This window comes from Alexandromys fortis, unplaced genomic scaffold (genome assembly GCF_014885135.2).
Source record: "Alexandromys fortis isolate MF-2015 unplaced genomic scaffold, M_Fortis_MF-2015_v1.1 scaffold_324, whole genome shotgun sequence".
NCBI lineage: Eukaryota > Metazoa > Chordata > Mammalia > Rodentia > Cricetidae > Alexandromys > Alexandromys fortis.
The window spans coordinates 307710-333340 of NW_026068221.1; the positions used below are offsets into that span (position 1 = coordinate 307710).

The window sequence follows — 25631 nt, forward strand, 5'->3', positions numbered from 1 at the left end:
AACCTCTCCAGCATAGGCTATCATTGGTGTTTTTGATTTTAGCCATTCTGACAGGTGTAAGATGGTATCTTAAAGTTGTCTTGATTTGCATTTCCCTGATCGCTAAGGAAGTTGAGCATGACCTTAGGTGTCTTTTGGCCATTTGAACTTCTTCTGTTGAGAGATCTCTGTTCAGCTCAGTGCCCCATTTTATAATTGGGTTGTTTAGCCTTTTACAGTCTAGTTTCTTGAGTTCTTTGAGGAAGTAAATTTTCATTCATGACTATTAACAACCCTTTCCAGGGGCTTTCTCTCATTATTTGCCAAAAAAAATTTAGAGCTATAAAGTTACTTCAAATTGAGTAAGTATACTTCAGGGACTATCATCAAATCAGTATTGTTTTTTAACACTTACCACGTTCATTTTTTAAATATTTATTTATTTATTATGTATACGACATTCTGCCTCCATGTATGCCAGCATGCCAGAAGAGGGTACTAGATCTCATTACAGATGGTTGTGAGCCACCATGTGGTTGCTGGGAATTGAACTCAGGCCCTCCGGAAGAGCAGCCCGTGCTCTTAACCTCTGAGCCATCTCTCTAGCCCATCACTTACCATGTTCATTATGCTGGGTATTACACAGACTCATAAAATATAAAAGATTTTGTTTTGGAGTCAAGCATGGTAACTTACACCTGTAATCCCATCGCTGGGGAGGCTGAGGCAGAAGGAGGCTAGCCTAGCCAGAGGTACACAGTGAAATAGTGTCTCAAAAAAAGAGCTAGGTCTAACCCTCACAGAGTTAGTAGGCATCACGGAATGAATTTTTTTTTTTTTTTTTTTTGGTTTTTCAAGACAGGGTTTCGCTGTGGCTTTAGAGCCTGTCCTGGAACTAGCTCTGTAGACCAGGCTGGTCTCGAACTCCCAGAGATCTTCCTGCCTCTGCCTCCCGAGTGCTGGGATTAAAGGCGTGTGCCACCATAGCCCGGCTCACGGAATGAATTCTAAAGTTAAACACAAGTTATTTTTGAATTATGAATTAATGTTCTTTATATAATTCTTCATCATCGGCTCATGCAGCCAAGTGAGATCATCGGGTTAAAAGACAGTGGTAATAAAAACTACGTCACAAACACCCTTCCCTCACAAGTTTTCTAACAGTCAGCCACGAAAGAGATCATTTTACATTTTTCTTTTTGCTTGCTGGTCTTGCTTGTGCTCATACTTCCATGACAGAAAGCCCCCTCCCCTGAGACTTTCCACTTCCTTTTCTGGCTTTCACTGCTGCCGAGGCTGCTACATTCACTGCATGTTGCCTCCACAGTTCTCAGGATACAAGCAAGCCGGTTTGAAGCCCAAATCGTACTCTTTGCTATGGCTTATGCTCTAGCTATCAAAACAATGTTCTTGACCTGTTTCAGACTAGACTGGAGCATAGGTTTACGTCTCATAAGCCTTCCCCACACTGCACTTCCTAATACTACCCCTTTCCTCTCCGTTTTGGTCTTTTCAACCCACGTGACCGCCAATAAGTAGACATGCAGAGCCAGAGGGAAGTGACATGAGCAGTCAACAAGCAGAGTGTCTCTCTCAATTCAGCCGTCATAAACAAGACACATCAGAATAGGACTGGCGTTGATTTATAGTCTTTTTGAGGTGTAAATATAGAAAGAAACTGTGTAGATAGATGCGGAAAATACAAAATCACACATGCTTGTCAATCTCATACATTGTAAAATTTTTAGATGGAAATAAACAATCCCTTGCTGGATTGCCAAGAGGCTTCTGCTGCATATTTAATAAGTGAAGGGCTTCCAATAGTAAACAGATCTCATTTGCAGCTCAGAAGCATCTCGTGGGGACCTGAGAGCCGTTCTCATGAATGTTAGCATTCAAAGAATAAGACCTCTCTCTCTAAGACTCTATGGAAAGCCAGCATCCTAGCTTCTGTTGTTCCGAGCCAACAAACACAGCTGGCCTAATCTCATGTACACAAGCCTATGTTTTGTTGCTTTTATTTGACTTCAAAAGAACTCATTAATCCTGCAAGTGACACAGCTGGGGTATGTATTAGCCAGCCTGAGCTTTGCTGTAGATAAGACCTCTGACATAGAGTTAATTACAATAATGGTTTCCTAGGTTACCTTTCAGAGGCTGCCAAGATCTCTTAGCAAGCAGTATCACCAGTTCTGAGTAGATGTGGTAGCACTAGTTAATAAACCTGTAATCCCAGCAACTGGAAGGCTATGGTAGGAGGTTGTAAGTTTGAGATCTGCTTTACAGCTCATAAAGAGACCTCATCTTTTTAAAAATTGGAGGAGACAGGAAGAGGAAGATTAAGATGGAGAGTTTAGGATAGAGACGAAGAGGACTAAAAAGAAGATGGGGGTTAGGAGGGAGAGAAAGAGGGTTATGGCAAAAGAGGAGAAGGCTAGGAGAGGGGGTTAGGAGGGACAGTGAGTGGGAGAGGGAGAGAGAGAGAGAGAGAGAGAGAGAGAGAGAGAGAGGAGAATTAGGAGAAAGTAAAATGGAGAGAGATATGGAATTAGGAGAAACCATTGACTCCTCCCTTGGGCCTGTGCAGATTCTTAAGGAGTGGTCTAGTAGAGCTGAAAACCTTACCCCCATATTATGCCATTTTCTGAACACAGGTCCCCTGAAGAGCTGTGACAATTGACTGTGCATTTGCTGATGACTGGTTATCTTTAACCCCGTCTCCACACCTTAAGAAGCCCCACTTATTTTTCTGATAAATGCCCTTCAACCTTTTCCGGGAAGGCACTTTGAGACTCGTGTCTCCTATTTCCACGAGTGTCTTCCTTGGAGATAAACTCTTTCTCTGCTGAAAACTCATCGCAGTGACAGCATACCATGCAGGGGCCTGGTTCCCAACAGGACTTCCTTGACTACTTCAATTTCGGCTCCCCGGAACCTAGTATCCTTCACCCGATCCCTAGTGACTTCATTACAGAGGCTTTTCTGGAGTGGGTTACACAAAATAACTCACCTGGAATGGGTACGGGAACCTTTCAATGATTGAAATCTGTTCCATTTCACTAGACTCCTCACCCCTCCTCTGTAATGAAAGAAGAAAGGAAATATGGTTACCTGTGGATGTTGTGGTGGTTTGAATGAGAATGGCCCCCATTGGTTTACGTATATTTGAATACTTGGTCCTTGATTGGTGGAACTTCTGTGGGGAAGGATTAGGAGGTGTGGTCTTGTTGCAGGAGGCGTGTCACTGGAGCCAGGCTTTGGGGTTTCAAAAGACTCATTCCAAGCCTCTCAGTTTCCAAATTGTGGATCAAGATGTAAGCTCTAGGCTGTTCTGTGGACATGCCTTTACTCTATCATCATGACCTAACCCCCTGAAGCCAAGCCCCAAACTAAACACTTTCTTTCTATTTTTTTTTTTTTTCGTTTTTCTATACAGGGTTTCCCAGCAGCTATGGAGCCAGTCCTGGAACTCGCTCTAAGACCAGGCTTGTCTTGAACTCAGAAATCTGCCTGCCTCTGCCTCTCGAGTGCAGGGATCTCGAGGCAGGTGTGCGCCATCACTACCCGAACACTTTCTTTTATAAGTTGTTTTTGCCATGGTGTTCTGTCACCGTAACCAAAAAATAAGTAAGACAGGTGCTGCTCTTTTCTGAATTTCTTTAGGTTTGGGGGATATTTTAGCATGGATGCAGGAAACATTTGCAAAAAGCTCTTATTTTTAAAAAAAAATACTTATTTTGTATGTGTGTGTGTGTGTGTGAAATGTCTACTGATGCCAGAAAAAAAAGCATGGTGTGCCCAGGAACTGGAATTATGGTGACTGTGAGCTGTCCACTGTGGGTGCTGGGAACTGTACTTACGCTCTCTGCAAGAGCAGCAATTGCTCTTAACTACTGAACCAACTCTCCGGGCCTGAAAAGAATTTCTTAATGATTATTTCCCATAGACCCATAGACATTCCAAATCATTAGCAAAACTGTAGCTTCTCAATAATTGGTGCTAGGAATTGGATAGTCACTTCGCATGATACCCCAGTGTAAAGTTCAAATGGATTTAAGAGCAGGCGGTGAAAGTAGAGCTATGAAGGGATGGGGCTGCAGCGCAGTGCTAGAGTGCTTGCCTTAAGCGCATGAAGTTCTGGGTTCAATTACCAGCAAGGCAAACACATATACAGAAATTATGATCTGGGAGTGATAGAGTGCACCTGTAATCCCAGTGCTTGGAAGCCTGAGGCTCCAGAGGGAGATCAAGCCAATCTGGGCTATCCCCAGCTGTAAAAACACCCACAGAAATGAAAGACAGACACAAAAGGAAGACAGAGCTGTGTGTGGTGGCACATGCATTTTATCTTACCACCTGGGAGGCAGAGGCTGCTCTCTGTAAGTTCAAGGCCAGCCTGGTCAGGCAGAAATACATAGTGAGACGAGAGAGAGAGAGAGAGAGAGAGAGAGAGAGAGAGAGAGAGAGAGAGAGAAAGAGAACGAAGGGAAAGAATGAAGGAAGGAAAGAAACCACTGGGTGGGCAGAATAAAATAAACCAAACCAAATTTAGAGATTAAAAAAAAACTGGAGGGAAAAAAAAAAAACTGGAGGGGGCTGGAGAGATGGCTCAGAGGGTAAGGGTACTAGCTGCTCTTCCAGAGGTCCTGAGTTCGATTCCCAGCAACCACATGGTGGCTCACAACCTCCTTGCCAGCAGTACATTGTATGCTTAATAAATAAATCTTTTAAAAAAAAACTGGAAGAATATTTTCAACACACTAATATTGACAAAGGACTCTTATATCAAGATGTCTTTGAAAGTGTTAGAAACACAGTAAATATCTCAATAAGAGTGGGCTAAAAGATGAACATGCAATTCAGAAATGAAAAAAATAGAAATGAGCAGTAGACACATTGTTTAGTCTTATAAGTAAAATTAAGTCACTAATGAATTTTTCTTCTCTGAAAAATTAACTAGTATTTAAAATATTTCAAGTTATAAAGATGGAGAAAATACCACCCTACATAGTTTACAGGACTGTAAGATACCACAATTCCACTTCTAGAAAATGAAACGAAATAGAAACAAAAATAACAAAAGCATTGGGGCCATAGAGATGGCTCAGCAGCTAAGAGCACTTTCTGCTCTTGCAAAGGAGTTTAACTCTCAGGATGCACGCCACAGCTTACAAACACCTATCACGTCGGGTCCAGTGGATCTGACACCCTCTTCTGTCCTCTAGTCTCACCAGGCACACACACACATGCTACATTTATATACATGCAGGAAAACACTCTCAAGCATCTTCAAAATGTTGGGACTGAAGGTGGCTCAGCAGTTAAAAACACTTGCTAATCTTCAAAAGGACCCAGATTTGATTCCCAGTACCTACATGGAGGCTCACAATTGTCTGTAACTTCAGCTCCAAGGAATCCTACGCTAGATCTGAGGCAGTGTTCTGACCTCCACTGGCACCCGGTACTAGGTATGTATGCAGGGCACATACATGCATGTAAACATTCACATAATAATAAGCCTAAAAAAATAAGGGCGGGGTGCTGAAGAGATGGCTCAGCGGCTAAGAGCACTGGTTACTTTAGCAGAGGACCCAGGATTGACACCCGACACCAACATGGCCGCTTACAAATGTCTGTCATTCCAATTTCAGGGAATCTGACTCTCTCTTCTGGCCTCTCAGGCACTATAACCATATGGTACACATACAGTCAAAATACCCATATACATAAAATAATAAAATGGTTTTTCAAAATAAGGTGGAGAGGGCCAACAAAATGGCCCAGAGAGTAAAAGCACTTGTCGCCAAGCCTGATGACCTGAGTTCCATCTCCAGGAACTCCGTGATGGAAGGGGAGAACTGATTTCCTCAAGCTGTCCTCTGGTTTTCTTACTCATGCTGTGGTACGTTGGCCCTCAACCACTTACCTGCAATAGCAAGCCATCTAGACAGCTAAATATATAGATAGGTAAGTAGAGCCAGGCATACTGGTACATGCCTTTAATCCCAGTACTCAGGAGGCAGTGGCAGGTGGATCTCTGAGTTTGAGTTCAGCCTGGTAAACAGAGTGAGATCCTGGCCAGCCAGGTGTCCATAGTGAGAACCTGTCTCAAATAAATAAGTAGACAGACAGATGGATAGATACATATAATGAAAACCTTTCAAAGGGAAAAGGAGGAGGAGAATGACAGAGAACGGCCCCTGACTTGGACCTCTGGCTTCCACATGCACACAAGCAGGTGTGCACGCATTTGTATACACTTAGACCACATACACCCAGAAAAAAATAAATTAAAAAATCCAAAACACCAACTCCTTCCCAAAGAAAATAAAGGTAAATTGCAAAGCAAGGTATACAGTAGTATTGTGTTCTAATTATATAATATATATTAGTGCATGTCTGCTGTTAGTAGAGAAGATATATTAAAACCTGTATGGACCAGGATGGTAATTATTATTTAAGTGAATAGTGGGATTATACATCATTTTTCTTAGTTTTCTTATTTCTTTGTTTTCCAGTTTCTATACTAGATAGGCATACTCCTATAAACAGGAAAAATAAAACGATAAAAAATATCAGCTCAAGGCTGGAGAGATGGCTCAGTGGTTAAGAGCATTGCCTGATCTTCCAAAGGTCCTGAGTTCAATTCCCAGCAACCACAAGGTGGCTCACAACCATCTGTAATGACATCTGGTGCCCTCTTCAGGCATGGAAGCAGACAGAATATTGTATAATAAATAAATAAATAAATAAATAAATAAATAAATAAATAAATAAATATTAAAAACTCACTTTAAAAAATCAGCTCAATAATCAGCAGGTGCTATTCCCTGGAAAGAGCCTGGGAATTCAGGGAGAATGATCTTAAGATATTAAAGAATCTAATCTTGGAGACGGAAAGATGGCTCAGCAGTTAAGAGCACTGACTGCTCTTCTAGAGGACCCTGGTTTAGTTCCCAGCACCCATATGGTGGCTAACAAGCATCTGGAAGTAAAGTTCCAGATGATCCAATGCCTCCCCTGGCATCTTCAGGTAGGTACAAGGCGAGAATGTAGTGCATAGACATACATACAGGCAAAATACCCCACACAAACAAATGATAAAATAGCAATTGTGAAATTAAAAAAAATAGACTCTAATTTCATGCTTGTGATTACAGCACTTGGAGGGCTGAGGTAGAATTGCAAAGAATTAAAGGTCAACCTGAGCTGCATGGTGAATCCCAGACAGCCTAGGATACAGAGTGAGACTCACATACATACATACATACATACACACACACACAGACACACATACATACAACTCTTTAAAAATCAACTCTCCCGTGGTTCAGCCTTGGCATGGAGACTTCCTCAAGCCATAGCTCTGACACTGACAGCTGAAGGAGGAAAAGTCAGTCCTCTTTGCCCCTGTGAGAGGACAGTCCAGCAGTATTTTATGTCGGGGGTTGTAAAGTTTTCCAGGTTAAGTGTGCACCTGCTACGAAGGAAAGATGCTAACTTGGTATCACCAATTCGTGGGAGACTGAAGACCTTTCAGGCTGGAAAGGATGGCTCAGTGCTTAAGAGCACATAACTGCTCCCCCAGAGGGTCCATGCTTGTTCCCAAAAAGCCATGCCCACTCATAACTGCTTGAATTCTAATTCAGGAATCTGACACTGGCCTCTGGGGGTAAACACACAAACACAAACATGCACGCGTGCGCGTGCACACACACACCACATAATTAAAAATAAAAGAATTTTTTTTAAAAAATGCAAGCAAGCCCAGTGGTGGTGGCGCACGCCTTTCATCCCAGCACTTGGGAAGCAGAGGCAGCAGATCTCTGTGAGTTCAAGACCAGCCTGGTCTACAAGAGCTAGTTCCAGGACAGGCTCCAAAGTTACAGAGAAGCCCTGTCTCCAAAAACAAAACAAAACAACAACAACAAAAGCAAGCAAATTCTCTTTTGGCAAATTCTTTTTAATCTCTCTCTCTCTCTCTCTCTCTCTCTCTCTCTCTCTCTCTCTCTCTCTNCTCTCTCTCTCTCTCTCTCTCTCTCTCTCTCTCTCTCTGCATGTATGTGTGTCTGTGGAGGTCAGGGCATAGCCTCAAGTGTCAGTCCTCATCTTTCACCTTCTCTGAGACGTGATCACTTTTTTAGCTGTTGCATATGCCAGACTAGTTGTCTCCCCCTCCCTTACCATAGGGGTGCCAAGATTACAGATGCACTGCTGGGTGTGGCTTTAGGATTCTCAAGTCCTCCTCGGGCTTGTCTGGCAAACACTTTACCACTGAGCCATCTCCCAATCTGAATAAAAAACTGACTTTTCTTTCCTTTCTTACATTCTTACCTTCTTTCTGCTTCGTGTGTGTGTGTGTGTGCACGCATGGGTGTGTGTGTGTGCATGGGCATGTGTGTGTCCACACTCATGCCGCAGTTCTCTTGTGGAGATGAGAGGACGATTTTCAGGAGTTGGCTCTCTGCTTCCACTATGTAAGGTTTACGGATAGAACTCAGGTCATCAGGCTTGGCAGCAGTTTCCCTTACCCAGAGACAAGCTCGCTGGCTCCCTACAGAAACAAAACTGTTCTACAGTGCACGACAACAGTGCCATTCTATTTGGAGTACTTGGAAGTTCCAAATGCCTTCCAACCCCGTAGCTCTCCCTCCTTGACCCTGACTTCTTCTTACCGGAATCTGTCTTTCTGGTGGAGGATTCTTTTCAGGAACCACTGTTTCAACGCAGGTGATCTTCTCCACATCTATGGAGCCTTTCTTGCTGCCTCTTCGCTGAAGGAACGAGGAAGGAAATGGAGAAAGATTAAGAATGTTCAGGCAATCAGGCATTTACACATTGTTATTTAATCGGTCTCTGTGGCGAGGTGGCACATAAAGCCTAACAGAACCCTGAACCCATTTCTGTTTATTTTGGGGATGGGGTCTCACTATGCAGCCCTGGCTGGCCTGGAACTCACTATGTAGACCCAACTGAGTACTGGGATTAAAGGTGTGTGCCCATGGCAGAGCCTGTTATTTTTAAAGTAAAAAAAAAAAAAAAAAAAAAAACCAAATATCTATCTAACCTTTAAATACCAAATTGGAGACACATTACATAGAAGGATAAACAATTATGTGCAATTTTGTCACAAGAAATAGGCAATGATGACTTCTTGGATTTTATTATCAACAAGCATATGAATTGTGGGTTTTTTTGGGGGGGGGGTTCGAGACAGGGTTTCTCTTTGGCTTTGGAGCCTGGCCTACAGAACTCAGTCTGTAGACCAGGGTGGCCTCAAACTCAGAGATCCACCTGTCTCTGCCTCCCCAGTGCTGGGATTAAAGGGATGCACCACCACCGCCTGGGTCATATGAGTTATTACCAACCACAAGATTCTATCACCTTCTTCTGTTTTGTTTTGTTTTGAGACAGGGTTTCTCTGTAGCTTTGGAGCTTGTCCTGGAACTAGTTCTGTAGAACAGGCTGACCTTGAACTCACCTCTTCTCCTGAGTGCTGGGATTAAAGGCCTGATTTCCCCCCCCTGGCATGATTGTACCTAGTCCTAGGCTAGGAAATACTTGTCAGAGTTTGTTGTACTTAGGTCAATTTTATTTCTAAGCCCTCCTACCCTGACCATTGAAGACCCATCTCGTGTCTCACATAAGGCCGAAGACGACTAAATCCTTGAAATGGTGAATTTCAGACTTCACATTTGGGAAACTTACCCCACGTTCAAAGTCATACTCATAGTAGGAAAGTTTCTGCACAGTCAAGAGAAAGAGGCGCTTCTTGAAGTTTAAAGGGGATGTTTTCTTTTTCTGTTGGGAGCGCTTCAGAAAGATGCTCTCCAGGATCACTGCAGCCATGGTTTCCTCTTGCCGGGACTCGCTGCTGTGCTATGGATAAGGACAGAACGTGAGGTTTTAGCACAGTCATCTCTATCCCTCCTGGCTCCTCCTCAGCCCTGCTACCCAGTTGAAATGAAACACGCATGCGCAACACTAGCAAGGCGCCTTCTGTCTGATCTCCTCCTTCCACAGTCCCCAACTCTGTCAAATTTCAGGTTCAGTGAAATGAACACTGAACCACGCCTAGCTTCTTGTGTAAGGGAACTGAATGCTCTAGCTAACCAACAACATATACCAGGTCTTTGGTAACGTCGAGACACCGCTTTACACTGTTTATCCTTTTCTGCCAAGTCGCCAGAATCTGTAAAAAGGCCAGCATTTCTGTGAAACTCTTGACCCGGATATTCTCAGAAGGGATAATTTGGGCACCAGAACTTCACTATGGCAGATACTGGACTTTCCGTTGCCAGTTTCCTGAACAATAGATATAATTTTTCAAGAGTTGACCCATTCAGGTGTGTCGCCAAAAGGACACCGGAGGGTTCACCTGTACTTATGAACACACAATAACTGCCATTCGACTGATTCAGCTCATGCCCTGCTGTCTGGGTTACAAAGGAGAGAAGTTTTGTTTTCAAGTTGAGAACAGTTTTACTGCAGTGGATTGGTGCTTTGGCCTCCCCTCCTCTTTCCTTAGTTTCTTTTAGACGGCAGGGAGCAGTGAGGTAACTACGGAGCAATGGTTAAGATAGTTAAGAGCACTTGTTGCTCTTGCAGGCATCCAGCGTTCCATTTCCAGCGCCCATACAAACGGCTCACAAGCACCTGTAACTGCAGTTCCAGGATATTTGGTGCTTTCTTCTGACCTCCACGGGCACCAGACACTCAGGTGGTGCGTATATGTAATTGCAGGCAAAACACTCATAACCATGCAACAAAATTTAAAAAGTAAATCATCTTTTTCTTAAAAAAAAAGTAATGTAACTATGTTGCTTTTAAGAATGTCATTTGTGCTCATGTAGGAAGAACAGTATGCTTAGAACACTCCAGAAAATTTCATGAACCACTAAAGAGTCTCTGTGGTGCTGAAGATGAAACACAGGGCCTTGCACCAGGGAGACAAGGACTCAGCCACGAGGTGCATCACTAGCCTATTTGAAATTTATTATATCTCTGAGACAGCATCTCCCTGTGTAGCTCATGCTGACCTTCAGCTCATTTGGTGGCCCAGGCAGGCCTAAGCTTGCTGCCTCAACATCTAGAGTGCTATCTAGATTATAGGCCTGCAGCATCAGGCATGGCTCACCGATGGCTTCTTTAGACAGACAGATGGACAGACAGACAGACAGACACACATACACACACCACATCAATCCACCTCAAGTATATGCACAATTTTATAAATTCTAAGTTTTCATTGGAATCATTAATGAAAAGATGGTAGCCATAAAAATGGAACAAAAACAATTCATCAGCTTTCCCCAGAGCTTTGGGAGGAGCAGGGCACTTTCCCTGCAAGGGTGTGGAGCTTTATTTCTTTATTTTCACCAGATTCCTTTTGCTTCTGATGGCACCACGGAAACCAAACAAGTCAAGTGTCAAGTCACTTTTTTTTTTTTTTTTTTGGTTTTTCGAGACAGGGTTTCTCTGTGCCTTTGGACCCTGTCCAGGAACTAGCTCTTGTAGATCAGGCTGGTCTCGAACTCACAGAGATCCGCCTGCCTCTGCCTCGTGAGTACTGGGATTAAAGTCGTGCGCCACCACCGCCCGGTGCACTTTCCTTTTTTTTTTTTTACTGAAAAACTGGCTTCTTTTTCAGTAGGGAGAGAAAGGGGCTGTCTTTTTTCAAAGCCCGGTGCTCTCCACAGTTATTTGGCGCTGTCTTGCAGTGCAGACAGTCCTATTATCATGACAGGAAGACAAGAACGGATCCCAGGAATGTCCAAATGCTCACCATGATCTTCGCCTTCTTTCTACTGCAGAGCTGCTGCTCTCTTCTGGCAGTGGATCGACCGGACTAATGTTTTGTTGGTCATCTTTAGAGAGAAAGGATGCAGAAACACAAACCTTTCCCTGCACCTCGCTGCATTAGTCTCCTTCTTGGCCTCTGCCTAAAATGGACTCCCACCAGAGTGACAAGCTGGCAAGATTAGGAGCAATCCGTCCTACCTTCAGTTTCAGCCCAAACACCTAAGAAGTTCCTCTTAGAGCACTGCCCCCATTTCCTAATGAGTAGTGGTAAAAGCACAAGCATACTCCAGTCTTCTTAGCTGCTAAGTCGTGGAGACCTTTGTAATAATAGCACTCATGCATCATGGGGAATGACATCAAGCACCTTTTTCAGAATCGCAGACCCAAATTACAGAAGGCAAAATAAAACCCTAAGGCAAGTGAGTAGCATAAGCAGTACAGAGGATCAAAAGCATTCCAACAAACCATGCCCAGTTGTTTGTGTGTGCCAGAGAGTAAAGGTCGCTGGGCCTTTGACCTTCAATTACGTTGTGAATCTTAGTGGACACACTCCCTGGTTAGACCCAGCATTGTTTTCAGTCCTGATAATGTCTTCTTATGTCCTGTAAGACATATTCTGGGTGTCGCCTCTGCCTGCCTTCCTTCCTTCCTTCCTTCCTTCCTTCCTTCCTTCCTTCCTTCCTTCCTTCCTTCCTTCTTTTCTTCAACTCATCTAATTCATACAAGAGGAAGCCTTCTGTTTCTCTCAAATGCCTGTGCTGAGGTAAAGTTTACTGCTGCAGTATGAGGAAGTAAGCAACCATCACCCCTCTGAGCCAGGAGTGAGATGGCCTCTAGCGCTAGACCATTGAGCTGCAGAGTTATTGCAATTTCCATAGTTTGTTATCCCCTTCCTTGACTGTTTCTCTCCCATTCCTTAGAGTGAAATCCAGACTCCCACAACCTCAAAATGTGGCAGCTCTTCCTTAGGCTCCTCTGGTCCTTTAGTCAATAATAGAAAAGGAGAAACATCTATCTCTGCATCTCCCAGAAGGCTGGTATAGTGTAGCGGACTGCTCTGTGTTAGCAGGTAGAACCTTGTAGCTACTCATTGTGGGGAACTTCTATTTTGTCTCTAACAATTCCATTGGCTAATAGAAGTGATTCAAACACAAAACATGCATGATGAGGGCTGCCCCTGCTCGTGCTAATCAAGGAGTGGGAGACAGGGTTGAAACAGAAGAAATGTCACATATACTGAAAGAGGATCATAGAGATGATGCAAAAGAAGAGGGAGAAAAATGACAGCAAATCTGAGTTGTTTGTATGACATATGGTTTCAGTATTATAACATTACTGAAGTCTGAATACAAGCAATACACAAAGCCACCATTTGCATCCTCCCAGCTCTATAAGCAGCAGTGGAATTCAGAAAGAGGAAGCCTGTCTGTAAGAGTTCAGTCATCATACAAACTGCACCATGCCAGGGAATTAATATAAATAACACGTGAAGAGCCAATAAATAAAAGCATCTGTGGCAATCATCCTCACATATGGTAAGACAAAACACTGCCAGGGACAACATTGGAGCGACATTCCATAACTACACAGCTTGCCTGTGGTTGAAGAGAGTTCATGAGACAGATGCGAATCAATAGTACCCCAAACAACTCCTTAGCCACAATATTCAAGAGGTATCATTTTCTCATTATTTCTCCTTCTGGTCATTTCGATTCTCTCTATAGGGATATGGAAGAGAACTCCTGCTCCAGTGTCATTTACCTGTCAGGCACTTTGGTTATTTTATTATTATTATTTCTGGTTGTGGTGCTGGGAATGAAGCTCAGGGTCTTATTCCTACTTGTCTAGAGCTCTCCCACTGAGCCATATAGCTCAGCTTCTGATCAACATCTTATGTGTGTTATTCCAGCTGTTCTTCACAACAGACACACGGGCACTAATATCTGTAGGCTCTGTGACTTGTCCAGTGCCATCCCTCTATAGCTCTGCTGTGTAGCTCTTGCAGTTTGTGAGCATGCCATTACTTCCCAGATCGATTTAAATTGATTTTTTTTTTTTTTTTGCCACAAAGTCCCATGTAGCCAAGGTTGTTATCAAATTTTCTATGTCGTCAAGATAGACCTTGGGCTTCTGATCCTCTCCTGCCTCTATCCCCTGAGTGTTGGGATGTGTGCACCCCCACACCCAGGTTATGTGGTGATATCAAACTCAGTGGCTTTGCCTTCCTTTCCCTTTCCATCTCTCCTCTCCTCCCTTTTCCTCCCCTCCCCTCCCCTTCCTGTCCCTTCCCTTCCCCTTTCTTTCTTTTTCTTTGAGTCAGGGGTCTCATTATGTAGCCCTGGCTGTCCTGGAACTCACTACGTAGACCAGACTGGCCTTAAACTCCCAGAGACCCTCTTGCCTCTGCCTTCCAAAGTCTAGGATTAAAGGCCTACTCATCATGCTCAGGTAGAAGAAAGGTCTTTAAAATGTCATCTCCATAGTAACAAAGCAACCCAATTAGGAGTGGTAAATTCCCAAGGAACGCTGTTTAGACTCTACTGAAACATTGTTTAGACTCTATTTATTTTGTCAGCATTATAGGCGAACAAATTCATGGTAAAGCCTAACACTAACACTAGGAATTTTTAATTGAATTTTTGTTTCCCTTTGGTTAAACCTTTATTTTTCCTTATTATATCAAAATAACACAAATTCATTGTAGGAAATTTCTGCAAGTTCAGGGATATTAGAAATTTAAAAATCAGTTATAAACCTCATATATAGATGTGTTAGTATTTTTGGCATCTTCTTCATTTTTTCTGTGCACATTTCTTTTTGTAGTTGCATTCGTATCGCACATATCATGTATAGTTTGCTTATGTTTAAAATTATCTATGTGTCCATTCATCTATCCATGCAACAATACTTTTTGTGAAAACAAAGTTTCTAAGATTCTTGTTTACCATTATTCCTAGCCATGCCTGTGAAGTAGGCGTGTTATCTCAGCCCTCCGGAGGCTGAGCTAGGAGGCTCACATAGTGAGTTTAAGGCCAGTCTGAGCTTCACAGAGAAACCCTACCTCAAAATCTAAATAGCAAGAGCAATACCAACAACAATAATTAATAATAATAATGAGAAAGAATCGGAGCGATGGCTCAGCAGTTAAGAAGAGGGCTTTCTACTCTTCCAGAGGACCTGAGTTCAGTTCCCAACATCCACATCAAGCCTTTCACAGCTGCCAGGAACTCCAGAAGGGAATCTGACACTTTCTAAAAGCATCAGCACACACTTATGCACATGCACACACACACCACACAGACACCACACACACATGCGTGCACACCAGACACAGACCCATACAGCATATACACCCTGACACACATGCACAGATACAGACACACACATACACACCACAGACACACATCCATCCAGACACACACATACCACACACAATGCATAAAGAAACGTGAAAACCGTGTGTGCACTTTGCATTTTGATACTCATTGCCAAAATCCTTTCCAAAGAGCAGGCTTTGAGAGCCTGAGTCCCCTTTGCCCTCCAGCTTTACCTCATTTCCACTTCACTGTCAGGCATTTTCTAGTCTGCCTTTATTGTCCACTAACTTTTTCACTGGGTCAGTGGTCTCAAATTCTAGTTTGTCTTAATCTCCCACTTGCCTACACTTCAAGTCCTCGGAACTCTCCGAACTTTCTTTCGAGGAGTGAGACGTCATTTTCATTTTGGTAAGGGTCAGCAGTGAGAACTGAGGCTCAGAAAACCAGTGTTACCCAAAGTCTTTACGTTTTGTGGCTCATTGGAAGAGGCCTTTCAAAGAGTGGGGCGTGGGGAGGAATGCCTGTGGTTAAATGGTCCAGGTTTATGAAGCTCTCCCGATCATACTCAATTGCTCTATATGAACCTCTGCAACAAACTGAAAGTTACACGTGGCCCAATTGTTTCAGGCTCCTCAGAGGCGTGTTCCCCTCCCCCTCCCCTGACGGCTTCATGCATAACCAAGCAGGTTTGGAGTAAAATAAGTCAGTCTCCTCCATAACAACAACTACTTCTTCCTCCTCCTCCCCCTTCACCCTCCTCCTTCTTCTCCACATTTGTGAAACAAGGTCTAGCTCTGCTTTTCAGGTTGATCAGGAACTCCAGGTAATCCTCCTGCTTCAGCCTCCTGAACGCTGGGATTACAAGTATGTGCCACCATACCCAACTCTTCTTTAACCGTTTTTTGAGCTTGGTTACACTCAAATGTCTAGGCCTCCTTTATCTTCAGGAATTAGCAATCAGATACCAGCATTGCTGAGGGGAATGTAGGCATGCAGACATGGATGACTCTTGCGAGAAGGCCCAAACTTTGGTTTTCAGCAGCCATATCTTCCCCGTTAGAACTGACTTTCTGCTATGGCTCTAGACCACTAACAAGAGACTCTATGGGGAATTTGCTCAAATGGAAACAACAAATCATAGTGACTATTTAAATTGCATCAAGGCCCTATGAGAAGATGGAAAGTTACACTAGTTCTTCGCCATAAGGCATTTGCAAAGTGTCTGAACAAAACATCAACAGCCATAAGCAACAAGAACCTGGATTTTTGCACAAGCAAATAGATTAAACAGCCTGAATTTTTTTTTAAAAAAAGTCAGGTCAGGTGTGGTAATGTCCACAAGCAATACCAGCACACAGGAAAGTAATGCAGAAGGAGCACAAGTCCTAGACTAGTCTGGGCTACATAGCCTTGGCTAAATGGGTAAAACTTTAGTTCCAAATAAAATAAATCAAAAAAGTCAGAATAGAGTGGATAAGGCAAGTCTTAAGGAATACTGCACGAGTGTAATACTTCAGGTGTCTATGAGAATTTGCATTTTGTGGCTTATTTCAAATAATTGAAAAAGGCAATAGTCCACTTGCTTCAGAAGTGTGGCATGCAAAATGAGGGAAGGAGCAGAACTAAAATGTTCATCTAACAGCAAAGAGGACAGCCTCTGAGCCGCCTGCAGTGTCCCCTGACCAGCATCTGGACTGCTGCTACTCCTGCCTCTGGAATTGCAGGGCATGGGATCAACACCCCAGCCCCACCCCCACTGCTGCTCTAGAACCGCATAGCAGGGGTAAACCTTCCAGCCTTGAGAGCTGGGTAGTAAGGAAAGTACAGGTTCCTTTGGAGGTCTAGCCACTCACCCCAGAATGCCTCTGTCGGCTTGATCAGAGCAGCAGCCTGAATCTAAATCTTACACCATTTGCTCCTAGGCCAACCCTATGAGGCGCTGGTGCTGGCAGGGCTCGGGAGGAACAAAACCAGTAAGGACCGCTGAGATACAACAGTTACTTTGGCCAGGGGCCTGTCTTAAGGACTTTACGTTTATTTACACACATAGTCCTGGCAAGAACGCCCAAGCAAAGCAACAGGCAGGTGGAAAGGGGGAAGAGAAAGGAAAAATAGCTTGAGGAGAAAGTGGCAAGATAAATTTCATACAATTTAAAGGCTATTAAGTGCTGCTTCTGGATCAGGGGATAGAGGCCAGGAAATGAGAGGAGAAATAATGAAGGCAGGAGAAAAGGCAGCCATGCACATGGTAGGCAATGGTAAGAGGAAAAACTTTCCCGGAGACCTCAGGGGTTGGCCACACTGTCTCGGCTGGGGCGGAGGCTGCTTTGCGCTGGCCCTGTCTCCTACCCACTGTTACCACGAGGTTCCCACAGCCTCCACACAATCCTTCCTAGAAGCCAGCTCTCATCCTCGTAATATTTGGTCTGTTGAAGGCCAAACCAAGTCACCTCCGCCCCATGCAGCACAGGCCTTTCCCCGGTTAGTACGGCCATTTGAGACCCATGAGCTATTTTAGAGGTTTTGCAGCTTAAGCGGCCTCTTAGAATTCCTTCCTCTAAGGGTCTCATTGATATGAGGACACATTTCGGGTCTTCAAGCAGTATCTGGTGAAAATGGCTTGCTTTCAGCCTACGGCTGTCTGTGATGTTGCTTTCCCACCAAGAGCTGCAGAGCTCCATTTCCAAGGTTGGCTACCTTTTCAGATGGTCACCTCAGGTCACTGGCTCCTCTTCCTCCAGCCACCCCACCACACTGGCCCTCTCCAGAAGCCCTTTACATTCCCCTCCATCATTGGAAGGGCATGCCAGGGTCCTCTGCTGGTGACACTCCCCCTCTCCATGAGTCTCCTCCACCAGCAGATACATGGAAGCAGCCATGTTTCCTGTCTGGCCTTTCAGGGTCCCAACAGAAGTCCTTATGGCTGCTGCCCCGTCTCTGCGTCACCTCAGACCCACCTCAGTTCTGACTTAATGCAGGCAGCTTCCCAGACGTAATGAGATGCCGGGACTTGGAAGGTGGGACTCGCTCTCTGAAGACACTGGCCCTGGAGACATATTCTTACAGTCCAGAGAGGAAGGACAGTCTGAACAAACCCCACCCTTTTGCAGCCACTCAGTTCCCTTTTTTTGTTTCCTGACTTAAACCAATGCCTTTTTTTCTTCTTAGCAATATGGTCTCTGGTTCCGTGCTGCTGTCCCCGTTCTGCTCCCCCCAACTCTCCCCACCCTCATTTGCCTGGGACCTCTTTCGCTAATAGAGTCCAGCTTGGAGAGAACCTTACCTTTACCGGGGCTGCTGAGTCCCCTAAGATTACGGGGCAAGGACCGAACACACAGGTCATCAGGCTACCCTCCCTGGGGTAAAGGGGTGACATACCTAAAGAGCTGTGGGGGGGGGAGAGTGATCAGCACAGGAAGAGAGATGTCCAAGCTGGCAAGATACAGAACCAAGCCAGTGTCTTCAAGGTCTCTTGTCCCCTCAGGAGGGGAGACTCAGGGTCAGGCAGTTCAACTTGAAGGATGAAGAGGGCTCCCTCAGAGACCCTGAAATACATAGCCTGACAGAGGTAGAGACAAGACTTCCCCTGCTGAGTCATTTTCTAAGAAAGTTTTTTTTTTTCTACAGATAAATATGCCTGAATGTAAGCCCACACAAAGACTTGTGCCCTTCCCCATTCTTTGGTGAATGTTCTTTTGTGAATATTCTTCCTTCAAGATTCAACCTCATGAGGAAACACACTTCTAATCCAGTTGCTAGGGTGATGCAGGTAGGCTGGTCACAAGTTCAAAGCCTGGACAGCATAGGAGAGTCTGTCTCATTTTTTCTCTTTCAAAAATAAACAGTTTACAGCATTTTCTTTGATTCTGCAAAGCAGTAAACAAGACATGTTATTTGAAACCTGAATGTTACCTCAGCGGACCCCTAGTTTGTGTTCCAGCCTCTGTTTTCTCCCCAAGGATTCTCTAAAGAAATGCAGCCAGTATCTGCCACAAACTTGAAGGTGTCAAAGCCCCCGGTGACTGATTTTCTTGTCCATGTCATGGGGCACCTTTGTAACGCCTTCCCCTGAGATGCTATACTCTAATATGGAAACATATCATTGATTCTAAAAACAGATCAGAATGTCGAAAGCACCAGGAGTTTTTAAAAAAGCATTTATAAAATGCCAGGTTGGGAAATCATTGCATTGGTATAGATGGATGGGCACCAAGTGTCATATGGCTCTCTCTATTTTACTGACAAGTTATGTCCTTTCCCTAGTCACATGTAGTAACTGTTCCAGTCACCAATGGAGTGAGCACAGACATTGACCATCCCTCCCCTTTTCTTTAGTCCGATGCTCCTTGTCACATGCCCCATCCTTTCTAAAGGTCCGTTTGCGATAGGAATTGCGAGTTCATAGGGGCACCGTGGGAAAATAGACAGGGAGGCAAAGGGGAAGGGCAGAAAAAGCTACTTCTTCACCCTTGGCTCCCAGCCACTCAGCTAGCACACTCATTTGTACCAACAAAACCATGCCCAAATGGAACAGTGAGGAAAAATAAGCTTATAGCACAGATGCAAGTGACTACCACTGGATAGACTGGCGAGACGGTCCAGCAGGCAAAAGCACTTGCTGCCAAGCCTGATGACTTGTGCTCAATGTCCACGGTAGGAGAGGAGGTGGCAGTAGTGCTTGTGAAAATGGTACCTGGGCTTTGCTGACAGCAGCTAAAAGAAATGGCAAAGCAGAAACATATATGATTGAGAATCGAGATGACATGGGGCTTTTTTGTAGAAGTAAAATATCTGGAGGAAGTGAATGTCTCATACAACTGTGCAATGCCCAACTATACCTAGATTCTTGTCTTTAGTTCTGAGTGTTTCATTTTAGGGAAAATAATGAGCAGAGACATGTAGACTATTGCTAAACAAATTTTGAACTATAGGATGAATAATTTTGGGGGTCTAATTAATATTCAATTGTTTATTTGAAATTAGATAAGAGAGCTGACTTAAGTGTTTTTACCTCTACACACACACACGCACAAACACTCACGTAGGCAATATTGGGTGGTGATGGTTGTGTTGACTGTGGCAGTTATGCAAGATAAGTGTATATCATCATATTGTATACCTTAAATAGATGCAATTTTGTCAATGAACTATTTCAAAATAAAAAGTTCTGCTGGGCAGTGGTGGTGCATGCAGAGGCACGCGAATCTCAGTGCATTCCAGGCCAGCCTGGTCTACAAAGAGAGTTTGTTACACAGAGAAAGCCTGTTTCAAACAAACAAAAACGTTCCCCAAACCACATCACATGGGGAATGAGTCAAGAAACAAAGTTTGATTAGATGAAGAAGGCTAATTGTCTTTTTATCTCCAGATTAATTACATGGTCAACAAAAACAAGACAAAATAGAAAAACAAAACAAAGAATAACTTTAGAAACTCCCTAAAGGCCAGTGAGGTTTTTAAGAGTCTAGACAGAGGAAAATACTGCTGGACTTCAGGTTGGCAGCTTGGCAAAGAAATGCAGCGGGCTATGGTGGTGTTGTTATCTTAGTCCTGGGGACCACCCAACAAAAATGTGGGTGGAGTCAACTTGTTTCTGGAGCATCATACAAGCAGATGTACCGGGCCTCCTAACATCAGCTCCTGGGCCACTGCTGCCTCCTCTTGCATTCTAGCCCAAACATCTACCCTGTAGGTGCCTCTTTCCCTGGGCAATATACTGGTTAAGACTAGGAATTATGTGTTGTTAAATGGCCGAAGGTTGAATTCCAACTTCCAAAATAACCATGGGTGTGACTTTGGATAGGTCAGGTGCCTCAGTTTCCTCATTTGGTAAATACTAGTCATAGGAAACAGCTGCTGAAGATTGGCAGGATTCAAGAGGCAGGCATCCAGACACGGTGGCACATAGCACATACATGTGGCCCCCAGCACTCAGGATAAGGATCAGGAGTTCACAGCTGTCATCAGCTACATAGGTGAGTTTAAGGTCACCCTGGGATGTCTGAGGCTCTCCCCACCCCAAAGACAGCTGTTATAATAGGCAGGCCATATATTATATGATCATATTATCATATTATGTGATAGTAAAGGAAATAGAGTTCTGGAATCACAGAACGCATGGGGGTGAGGTGTGCTTCTACTACTGTTGACGGTGGACCAAAGCTTTCACATGCTACTGGATGAATGCCCTCCCCCTGGAAAATGGAAGTAGCATTACCACGTTCCTCCTAGACTCACTCTGAGAATCTATTTTAAAACTCAGCTAGCTTCCTTCAACCTTTCTCGGTTGGACTAACTTGAAACTTCATACATGTCTGCTGCCAAGTACTCAGGGAAGTTGAGGTATGTTTTCTTGGTTGGCCCAACTATCTCAGAAGCCAGATAAATTCATTGCTAGTTTTCATAACTATTTAAAATCAGCCAATTTACTTCCTCAGCTAAAAGGTACTGCTTTCATTGTTTTTTTTTTTCTTCAAAGTACTTAGCCTGAGATTGGACAGTAATGAACATAATCAATTACTATGTCCTGCTCCTACAACAGTGCCTGAAACAGAATAGACATTAACTAAAAGAGCTGAAGCGACTGGCTACCTCCCAGGGCTTCCGTGAGCCACATTTTGTTGTTTAAGATCGTTTCAGTTTCCTTGAAGTGGAAAAGAATGTTAGGCTGAGATGGAAGACCCCTCCCACTTGATCCTAGTCCCTGGTCTGCTCCAACACGGGAGATCAGAGTCTGGGAAGAGCATTGCTTTCTTCGCTTAAGCTACTAAATTGCAAAGTCCGCCAAAAGGGGTGGAGTAATGAAAGCTGAGGGGCTCTAGGCGGGAGGAAGTGGAGGAGAGAGCCACAGGCTTAAGGCGGAGCCTTGGCTGAGGCGCCTGTCTGCGGCTGAGGCAAATCATCCAGCCATCCGAGGGCGCTGCGCTGGGATCCTTACAGACTCTATGGTAGCTGTCTCCCACGGCTCTGAGGAAGTGCACCCAGGCACCGCCTATAAACTTCCGTTGCTGGCCTTCCCTCTTTCTTTCTGTGCCGATATCGCACCCGCCAACATGGTATGATTGTGTGTCGGGGTTTCGTAGTATCCAGCACAATCCTTGCAGCCGGCGTGGACAGTATTGTCCCAAATTGCGTCAAGGCTCAGTTAGGACCTCGATGTACTTAAGAAATCTAGCATTGCCGAGAGCGACCCACAGGGAACGCAGGGAGCGAAGTTCTGGGCGGAGGAATTAAAGTGGTGGGGCGATTTAGCTGCGGGTGGCTACAGTTTGGCGCGTGTGACTGATCCACCTTTTAAATCTACGTGGTGGTTGTGTTTTACTGAGTAGCTGTAGTTAGCTTCATCTGGATCCAGGGAGGGTGCTGGGTCATTGCGGTCCGGTAGCTGCACGTTCTGAACATTTAATTTTTTCTTTTAACTAGGTGAACGTTCCTAAGACCCGCCGTACATTCTGCAAGAAATGTGGCAAACACCAACCCCACAAAGTGACCCAGTACAAGAAGGGCAAAGATTCTTTGTATGCCCAGGGTAAGCTGCTTATATGTAATTTGATGATGGTTAGGGGATAGGGATGGGGAGTTGGTGGGAGATAAACGCCAGCTATGTAAAGCAAGCTGGTCCGGAATAAGCAATCCTACCTCAGCCTCTCAAGGGTTGGGGCTGTGCCTGTTTCCTGCATGTGAACTGGTTTTGACGTGACACTTGTGAGACCTATTAACAAGTCCAGGCATCCCCCTCCAATTTAAACTTGAGACTTTTCCTTGTGGCTGTTTGGACATAGGATCTGTGTGCAGCATGCCATAACAAATAACTTTTTTCAGGAAAGCGGCGCTATGACAGGAAACAGAGTGGCTATGGTGGGCAGACGAAGCCTATTTTCCGCAAAAAGGTTAGTGATTCCTAACTGACATGTTTCTTGATTATTCTGGTAAGGACCTTGGCATTTGCCATCTCTAGTCTACAAGCATTAGTATAGTGTTCCGGCTAAGTTATCCCCCTTAGCGGCAGGAATGTTTCCAAGGCAATGGAGCTGGGAGTCAACCCAGATCTGACTATAGTCTTGAGTATAGCATCTCACTTTAAAGAGGCAAAAATGAAGGAATGTGCCCTGCTTTCCTAAGAAGGGAATGATGTGTGTACCAGCAAGATCGTTCATTCGTTTATCGTCATGTCTGACTCCTAAGCTCTTTGTTGCTCGAGGCTCAGTGGTAGAGTTTGAGGGCAACCCAGGTTCTATTCCCTGTATTGCCATGAAGGGCTCTCTGGATTTCTCAGTCTCATGAAGTCTTACAGTGCATGTGTAGGCCTTCCACTGGCTGAATTCTAGTTTCATGAAGTTCCTTCTTTAGGGAACCTGCATTTATTCATCTCTTTGTTCCTACTCTGCCAGCTTGGTTGTAGAAATTAAATGAGTTCGTTGGGTCCTGGAGTGGGTGTTGGGTAATGGGAATGCTTGTTCATTTAAATGTTCAGCCCATTTTGTACAGAAGAGGGAGGTGTTTCAGCTTTCAGACTGCAAACTAGCAACAAACCTACCACTAAATTAGTGTATTTTTAAAGGTTGATTATTAGCCAGGCGGCGGTGGTACATGACTTTAATCCCAGCCCCCGGGAGGCAGAGGCAGGTGGGTCTATAGAAACCCTCTATTGAAAAAAAGTTGATTATTAGTGGGGAGTGGAACTGATTTAGGGCTAATTGAAGTCTTGAGAAAATTGGTGAATCCCAAAAGTTGTATTTCATATTTGCATAAATTTGGCTGGCTTTTATTTGACTTAACCACTAAAGAATACAAATAGCCTGAAAGGCTACAAATTTTAAAGTAGCTTTTTTTGGGGGGTAGGGGGCGGCAATGTCATGTAGCCCAGGCTGGCCTTAAATTCATGTGGTTACAGCTTGTCTCCACCTCCAAAGTGTTGGGAACACAGGTGTGCACAACCAGATCCACCTTCAGTTTTCCTACTGTTTAGCGCAAAGTGATTGGCTTCTGGATCTTTTTTCTCTCCATACCTGAATACAGATTGTGTCAACCTAATTTTGTGAAGGATTTGACTTCATTTCTTTTGTAGGCGAAAACTACAAAGAAGATTGTGCTGAGACTGGAATGTGTGGAACCCAACTGCAGATCTAAGAGGATGCTGGCTATTAAGAGATGCAAGCATTTTGAACTTGGTGGTGATAAGAAGAGAAAGGTACTCTCCTTTGAAATTGGCCTTATTTGTAGAGGAAACTGTTGTGAGCTTACTGTGCCACAGGGCATCCTCAACAGTAATTGTCCACAGCTGAAGGAACAAGTTCCATAGCCCACAGCTGAAATGCTTGGGACCAGTTTTTTGGGGGATTGGTTTTTCAATACAGAGTTTCTCTGTAGCTTTGGAGTTTGTCCTGAACTTGCTGTGTAAACCAGGATGGCGTCAGACACAGAGATCCCTCCTGTCTCTGCCTACTGAGTGCTGGGATTAGAGGTGTGCACCACCACTGCCAGGAGGATGGTTTTTTTGTTTGTTTTGTTTTTTCGAGGCAGGGTTTCTCTGTGTAGGCCCAGCTGTCCTATAACTCCCTTTGTAGAGCAAGCGGGCCTCAAACTTAGATCTGCCTGCCTTTGCCTCTCGGGTGCTGGGATTAAAGGTGTGCACTACCACCCCTTGGCAAGTATTTTATTTTTAGGTTTTGTTTTTCAGATTTGTGAGCTTTTTATGTGCCTTATTAGCTGAAAATCTAACACCAGTATATCTGAATGGCTTAAGGATTTTAGTGTGTGGGCAACAGGGTCTCCTTAGAAATGTTTTGTGGTCTTGGATTGAAGCCAGGGTCATGGTAGGCATGCACCCAACTACTAAGCTATGTACTGAGCCCATGGATAATGGAAGGTTCCTTAAAAACTACAAGCACACCACTTTGTTCTTCTGTTCTGTTTACAGGGCCAAGTGATCCAGTTCTAAGCTGACGTTATGAAGACAATAAAATCATGAGCTTTCACTCAACCTCGTTTGATTGCAGTTGGTCTTTTGGGAGGGAAAAAAAACAAGCTGTCAAGAAATTCCCTCAGCTTGCTGGCTGAGTGCTACTTTAGGATTGAACCTTGTTGAGCTGGTGTGAAACGTGACTAGTCTATTGGGATCCCACTTACAGTTTAAAATACACGAGTTACTGGTTATAAAATCCTAAATACTTTTAAGGTATAGGAGTCTTTTGCTACTTCTGGCATATAGTGGGGCAATTTGGCACAGTTCTCCAGACAGCATAGTAGACTCCCAATACACATTGCTTGCTTTAGATTATGTTCCTTTAAACACCTTGACTTATCCACATACCTTTTAGGTGAAACTGTTGAAGTGCCCCCCCAACAAACCACCTCTTGTGGGTGCTAGGAATTAATCTGGGTCCTCAGATTAGCTACTACAGTGGGGTCGTTTTTTGAAAGTTTCCTACTAAGGGTTCCAGGGTCAAACCCAGGTCATTAAGACTTCCTGAAAAAAATTATCTGCTCCCTTTAGTATCTCAGGTGGGCGATTTTAATACCATTTTTGTGGAC

The 25631-nt window shown here is 44.2% G+C and overlaps 2 protein-coding genes across 3 annotated transcripts in view; one reads left to right on the forward strand and one right to left on the reverse strand.

Annotated features, from left to right (window-relative positions):
• Positions 1 to 18171, reverse strand: part of Btk (Bruton tyrosine kinase) — a 51405-nt gene extending 33234 nt beyond the window's left edge. The window contains exons 1-4 of one of the 2 annotated variants that reach the window (XM_050130574.1): positions 18056 to 18171; positions 9688 to 9858; positions 8655 to 8753; positions 2990 to 3058 (exon numbers count right to left, since the gene is read on the reverse strand). In XM_050130574.1, the coding sequence (XP_049986531.1) occupies positions 2990 to 3058; positions 8655 to 8753; positions 9688 to 9828 (309 nt within the window). In that variant the 5' untranslated portion in view covers positions 9829 to 9858; positions 18056 to 18171. The remainder of the gene's footprint in view (positions 1 to 2989; positions 3059 to 8654; positions 8754 to 9687; positions 9859 to 18055) is intronic. The other variant, XM_050130575.1, reaches the window with a different exon arrangement.
• A 3856-nt stretch (positions 18172 to 22027) lies between these two features.
• Rpl36a (ribosomal protein L36a) lies at positions 22028 to 25080 on the forward strand. The gene is made up of 5 exons (XM_050130569.1): positions 22028 to 22153; positions 22521 to 22626; positions 22920 to 22987; positions 24166 to 24288; positions 25018 to 25080. Exons 1-5 carry the CDS (start codon positions 22043 to 22045, stop codon positions 25036 to 25038), a joined length of 429 nt encoding a protein of 142 aa, XP_049986526.1. The 5' UTR covers positions 22028 to 22042; the 3' UTR covers positions 25039 to 25080.
• Positions 25081 to 25631: the final 551 nt, after the last annotated feature.